The following is a 7,215-nucleotide window of genomic DNA, read 5'->3' on the forward strand; positions in this document are numbered from 1 at the left end:
TACATGCTGTCTCTGCTGTACATGCTGTCTCTGCTGTACATGCTGTCTCTGCTGTACATGCTGTCTCTGCTGTACATGCTGTCTCTGCTGTACTGTACGCTGTCTCTACTGTACGCTGTCTCTGCTGTACATGCTGTCTCTGCTGTACATGCTGTCTCTGCTGTACATGCTGTCTCTGCTGTACTGTACGCTGTCTCTGCTGTACATGCTGTCTCTGCTGTACATGCTGTCTCTGCTGTACATGCTGTCTCTGCTGTACATGCTGTCTCTGCTGTACTGTACGCTGTCTCTACTGTACGCTGTCTCTGCTGTACATGCTGTCTCTGCTGTACATGCTGTCTCTGCTGTACATGCTGTCTCTGCTGTACATGCTGTCTCTGCTGTACATGCTGTCTCTGCTGAACATGCTGTCTCTGCTGTACATGCTGTCTCTGCTGTACATGCTGTCTCTGCTGTACATGCTGTCTCTGCTGTACATGCTGTCTCTGCTGTACATGCTGTCTCTGCTGTACTGTACGCTGTCTCTGCTGTACGCTGTCTCTGCTGTACTGTACGCTGTCTCTGCTGTACATGCTGTCTCTGCTGTACATGCTGTCTCTGCTGTACATGCTGTCTCTGCTGTACATGCTGTCTCTGCTGAACATGCTGTCTCTGCTGTACATGCTGTCTCTGCTGTACATGCTGTCTCTGCTGTACATGCTGTCTCTGCTGAACATGCTGTCTCTGCTGTACATGCTGTCTCTGCTGTACATGCTGTCTCTGCTGTACATGCTGTCTCTGCTGTATATGCTGTCTCTGCTGCAGATGTTGTTACAACATGTAGTTGGTAGTTTTTTTATTTTAGTCACTCGGACTCACTCCATAGTAGTGTGTCTGAACAAAACAACATGTGACCCTTTGTGACCCGGAGTAAGTCATCGTGGGATGACGAACTGTTCAGCAGAGCTTAAAGGTATATTCAGTGATTTCACTTAATTCAAATATCACTTATTTTTTTGTTTTGTTGTGATCTACTATAGAGTGTGCTGACCATATAAGGAGTTCCTCCCTGTCCCCAGTTAACCCCTGGGGGTAAAAAGGTTTCGTTTTTGACTCTCTATCCTGATTGGACGAAAGGCTGGGTCCCAGGCCAAAAACGAAACCTAAGGTTTTTTGAGTGAAATCACTGAATATACCTTTAAAAACCTGTTTTCTTTTTCATCTGACATGTTCTGAAGACATATTATTAATCCTGTAATTTCAGGCTACATTTCACTTCAATGTCAGAGCTTAACTCCTGTCTGTCTTCACTTATCTATCAATAAAGGCAAAAAAAGCCAAAATTAAATCTTTAGAAAGAATTATCATGTGATGTACATTCCAAATAAACAATTATTAAACAATGTTATGTTGTTGAATTAATGTATTTTATAAATACAAAATTACGGTTCCGTTGCTTTGGGAAAATGTCTGAAAATGTCCGCATTTCTTCTTCTCTGTCGGTGTGGAATATGTTAAGGCATTAGCCTAAGGTTGGCTAACGAATTATTCTACTGGAAATGCCATGAACCCAGAAATGGTGATTGAATGTTGAAAAAACTGATTATAAACAAAATACTTTGATAGTTGATTTACACAGGCTATAATATTAATCAGACCAGTGTGTGTCCAGTGGAAACCTCGTATGAATCTGATCTCAGGTCAGAATGGGTTAATCAGACCAGTGTGTGTCCAGTGGAAACCTTGTATGAATCTGATCTCAGGTCAGAATGGGTTAACAGGTTTTGGGCCAAGCCCCTATAGGGCCTAGGATTGTTTCCATTGTGGTCCTCTGTATAATATCGGTATCGGCAGATGTGACCCTGCAAATAATCAGAGATCGGATGACGGTCATAATTTCATAATCGTGCACCCCTCTGGTTTTCCATTCCACCAATCCACCCCTCTGGTTTTCCATTCCACCAATCCACCCCTCTGGTTTTCCATTCCACCAATCCAGCCCCAATTGGGAGTCAGAAAATATGTATTCACTTTAATATTTGAAAACTGCATTTATCCAAATAAATTTGAAACCACAATTCATAAGCAAGTGTCTGATCGTATTCTTGAGCATCCAGAGTCCACTCAGTCCAGGATTTCATTTCCTTGGCTGTTCAACAAGCATTATAGAACATTGATATGATGTTTTGTTTTCTCGTTTTGTGTTTTGTTTTGTTGTTTTTGTTCTTTTTTGTCTTGTTCCTGTTAACTGTATTGTCCTGTCTGTCTTTGTTTTATGTTATGTTTGTTTTTGTTTTGTTTTCCCCCTTCTGTTTGCTTTGTTGTATTATTTTACCTATGAAAGCCATTTATTTGTTAGAAGGGTAGGCACTATAAGCTTATAGGCTTCAGCCTACACCTTTTTGGTCAATGTTTCTTTTGCAAAAATAAAAGCAGGCACTGAATGGTTTTAATGACCAAAATAAATAAACTCTGGAGTAGTCAGCTGTGGGGTGGGGGCAGGGAACTGTGACGGACATTGTGCATTTGTTTGTTTAACTGTGTGTAATGTGTTTTATTTTCGTTTTATTTTTCGTTTTGTCATTATTATTTATTTATTTTTGTTCTGTATTTATTGCTGTCAAAAAGATTCGTGATAAGATTTTGTTTGTATTTGTGCTGCCATGGGGATGTGGGGGGGGGGAAATATATGTCAATTGTTTTGAAAATACTTCTTTGTACTGTAAAGAAAATCAACAAACATATGTTTAAAAAATAAACTCTACTCTACTCTGTTGAACATGCTGTTTGCTGGCATTCCTTCAACGGTGTTCAGTGACCTTTGAACTAAACAGTGACCTTTGAACTAAAACAGTTTTGCCATTCACGACCTCGGCCAAACACTGATTGACCTGGACATCAAATCATATACATATATTTTCTCCACCTAAACTTATAGGAACGCAAGATGAGATTTGGGCATAAATCATACATCTATTCAAAATCACAGTAGGCCTAACACCTAAACGTATATGAACGATGATCAGTACATGCCCACATAAGGGCATGCCGCCTTTTGTGCCCGTATGGAGCAAACTGATTTGTTTGCAGCTGATGTCATGACGACACACTCCATATTTGGGCGTATACTGTAACTGCTTTGGGAACTCCTTACATGGTTAAGGCTGCATGAGTCAGAGTGACGTCAGAGGCCTACCGGCCCACCCTCCCGTTATTACATTTTAATTAATATAGGACACCACACTACGAGTACTATAGTCGTTATAGTTACCACTGTGAGTCACAGCAGGCCACATCATTGAGGAGTGCGTAGCGTTAGTCTGACGCCCCGATAATCCCACATTACTAAGAGGTGAACCTCAATGTAAACAAGTCTTAGTGCTTTTCTGGGTTTATCAACTGAGCAGAACTGTGCTTACGTCAAACTGTGCTCATTCTACAAACTGGTAATGCCATTTTCAATCAATCAGTTATATGTGTAACATACCCGTCTGCGTGGGGAAGCTTGACAGAATGTTAAGATTGTTACGAAACTTAAAAATTCACGAAAGGTTCCTGTCTATGTCTGTACCTCGGTTTGGGGGTCCAACCAAATTTATTCCTCCCCCAAAACCTGTCATCATACAAACGGAGTCACCCCTCCGAAGTTTTCTGAGTCCAGAGTTTATCCCGCCTCGTGAGAGAACAGCTCCGTTCAAATTCCGCATGGAGAGGAAGGATATGATCCGCAGGAGGAAAGTACTGAACATTCCCGAGTTCTACGCGGGGAGCATCCTAGCCGTGAACATGGCTGACGCGCACGCCAGCGGGAAAACCAACCGCTTCGTGGGCATCTGCACGAAGAGGAGCGGCCACGGACTGGGAGCCACATTTGTTCTCAGGAACATTGTCAATGGCCAAGGCGTGGAGATCTGCTATGAACTGTACAGCCCTCGGATCCAGCGCGTCGACGTGCTGAAGCTAGAGAAGAGGCTGGACGACGACCTGACGTACCTGAGAGACGCGCTGCCCAAATACAGCACCGTGGACCCGGACATGAAGCCCGTGCCCTGCTCCCCCGCGGGAGACGTGCACGTCAACGAGGTCAAGGTGAGGATGCGTCCGAAGCCGTGGTCCAAGCGCTGGGAGCGTCCCAAGTTCAACATCCAGGGCATCCGCTTCGACGTGGCCCTGACGCCGGAGCAGATGGAGCACGCCCAGAAGTGGGCACGACCCTGGGTCCAGTACGACATGCTCAGAGAGTACGACACCTCCAAGCTGGAGGTGGACATCCTCAAAGAGGTCCGGCAGGAAATGGATTCACTGAAGTGACTGAAAGGTGTCTCTCGTGATACACCTATAGCTACATACACCTAGCTACATACACCTAGCTACATACACCTAGCTACATACACCTAGCTACAGCATTGGAGAAACTTATCGTGCTCTTTGGAGACGGCAATACTGCCGCCTATCACAAGGCATTTTATTTACACCATGGTTTACACCATCACTGATGAGCGGCGGTACGAGCGTGTATAGGTCTGCTATTTTTGAACGACTGACATTGAACGACTGACATTGAACGAAACATAGCTTTTTCAGAAAACTCAGGATGTAGAAGACATTTTTAGAATCTGATCTCAGGTCAAAATGGGTTATATCATATATGGCTCTGCATCAATGTAATAAACATATGCGCTGTGAGCCAACGTGAGCCACGATGTCATACGTTTTGCGGATTCACCGTTTTGCCTGTTTACACGGAGACGGGAGGAAACGGCGTTCCCAAAGACTTCCACTGGAAGGTGTTATCACTTTGTTGTGTTTTCACTTCCTGAAAACACCGTTCTCGTCTAAAAGGGACACCAGCAAAACGATATTTTGCCGTTTTCTATGAACACTGTTCTCGTGTAAAGACCACGTTAGTCTGACGTAAGTCTGACGTTGTGGACTCCAGTCCATCAGTATACTCCATATATGGACGTGACCGACTCATAGTGACACGAACACCGTAGCCAGTGATATAAAAGGCAACTGCAATCTCAGAAACTCTCTCTCTCAAGACGTCACCTTGTTACAATGTGTGTCTAGCAGTTTCCTTCTGCAACACAATTTGGAGTACGCGAAAGATCACACTCGTGTGAAGTGAGGGGGGCGTTCTTATCATCATACATCATCATACATCACATTCAATGCTCAGCCTGTGATCAGCTGAGCACATTCTGTGCTCAGACAGACAGACAGACAGACAGACAGAAAGACAAAGCTGTGCATAGTTGGGGTGTGCATAGCTGTCACGTGTGCAGGGCAAGCGGGTAGGACCCAAGAGCAGACAGCAAGGCTGAGGCAGAAGATCTCAAATGCAAGACATTTATTGACAAAAGGAACAGAACACACCGAGACATACAAATAATAATCCGACAAGGAACTGACAGAACAGGGCAGTATATAAGGGCAGGGAAAAACAGGACACAGGTGAACACAACTGACAATCAACACTAGGATAGGCTAACAGGCAAACAGAACACAGGTGACTAGAGTTACACTAATACAGGGAGGTGAGTACCCACTAAAACACACAAACTAGGAACAAGGAACACTAGAACACAGCAGAAAACGCCAGATCGTGACAGTAGCGCCCCTCAAAAACAAACAACGGTGCAACGTTGCTCATTTGGAAACAGCGTGCTCATACCGTGCCTCTTCTTGTAGGATTGATAATCCATCGTAAACATGCGGCTGACATTGCAAATGTTAATATCCCACGGCCGGGTGCACAGGACAATGGGCCTGGGCCCTGAATCCAGGATCAACATGCTCCGGAACCTTCTGACCGGGCTGGTCCGCCACGAGAGAATAGAGACCACCTACGCTCGGGCGGACGAAGTTCGCTTCTACGCGGAAAAGCTGATCGACTACGCCAAGAGGGGAGACACGGATCCGCAGGCGATGAAAATGGCGAGCTTCTGGCTCACGGAGAAGGACCTCGTGCCCAAGCTCTTCAAGGTCCTCGCGCCCAGGTTTGAGACGCAGCCCGACGGTTTCACCCGATTCGCACAGCTTCCCAGACGGGAGAACCTGGACAGAGCTAAGATGGCGGTGATCGAATACAAGGGGAACCCCTTCCCGGCCCTTTACCCCGTCAGAAAGGCGAACGCACTGTCCCTGATCAACCAGCTGCTGAAAGCCTATAGAGAGGAGAGGGCACAACAGTTGACAGACAAAGCGCAAAGCGTAGTAGGCTAACTGGCTAATTGTGTGTCGATCATATAGTGGATTAACCTGGTTGATCCTGTCAGTTGATCCTGTCAGTGGTTGATCCTGTCAGTAGCATACACTCGTATCAAGACAAGCATGGTGCAGAGCAGTGGTTCCCAAACTCTTTCATGTCAAGGACCCCCAAATTGCTACCAATTGGCCCGCGGACGCCCCATTTGAAAAGATATGCCAGGGACCCCTCATAAAACAATATTTTTTTACGGCTGATGATCATTTAAATGATCATTTAGCTGGGGATCCCCTGAAACTCTCCCAAGGACCGAGTGACACTGGTGTAGAGTGAAACTGACACTTGATCCGTTTCTGCAGATGCCTTTCAGATTGACCAGTTGGTCTCGATGGACTATCGAGTCAGTCCTGGAACAATTAGAAGACAATAGTAAATTACTAAAACAACCATTCACACTGTCTGCTGTCCATTCACTCTCAATCTGACTGATTAGAATGTGTTGAAACCCAGTGAAGCACATCATCATATTAGCATTAACATGTCACCAGTCAGTTTATCACACATTACTTATTACACATTTTACTACAAACATATTAACGTTTCACTTTAGTTATACAAAGAACAAGCAAAACAGTGTCCTCTTATATTACTATTATTCCTATCACAATGATTCATACAGGGGAAAAGCCCTTTACATGTACAGTCTGTGACAAAGGCTTTGTTCTATAATCATGCATGATGACTCATGCAGTGGAAAATCCATTAACATGTACTGTGTGTGGCAAGGGCTTTAGTCAGCATTGCAATTTAAAAAAAACCTGCATGACTCATACAGGGGGAAAACCATTTACATGTACAATTTGTGGCAAAGGATACAATTTGGTGATCTAAAAATCACACATGATGCCTCATACAGGGGAAAGGCCCTTTACGTGTACAGTTTGTGGCAAAGGATGTATTCAAAAGAGTGCTCTAAAAAAGATACATTCTTTTATTGTTTTATTGTTTGGACTAACATATTATCA

General features: G+C 44.4%; 2 protein-coding genes across 2 annotated transcripts; both read left to right on the forward strand.

Moving 5' to 3' along the window:
- Positions 1-3,540: 3,540 nt before the first annotated feature.
- Positions 3,541-4,290, forward strand: LOC310865883 (large ribosomal subunit protein bL19m-like; the record flags this gene model as incomplete). The annotated part of the gene is made up of 1 exon (XM_083775090.1): positions 3,541-4,290. One exon carries the CDS (start codon positions 3,541-3,543, stop codon positions 4,288-4,290), a length of 750 nt encoding a protein of 249 aa, XP_083631216.1.
- Positions 4,291-5,694: 1,404 nt separating this feature from the next.
- Positions 5,695-6,207, forward strand: LOC310865885 (large ribosomal subunit protein bL17m-like; the record flags this gene model as incomplete). Its single annotated transcript, XM_083775091.1, has 1 exon — positions 5,695-6,207. One exon carries the CDS (start codon positions 5,695-5,697, stop codon positions 6,205-6,207), a length of 513 nt encoding a protein of 170 aa, XP_083631217.1.
- Positions 6,208-7,215: the final 1,008 nt, after the last annotated feature.

The sequence above is a fragment of the Protomyctophum parallelum genome, assembly GCF_964188405.1.
Source record: "Protomyctophum parallelum genome assembly, chromosome: 10".
Lineage (NCBI taxonomy): Eukaryota > Metazoa > Chordata > Actinopteri > Myctophiformes > Myctophidae > Protomyctophum > Protomyctophum parallelum.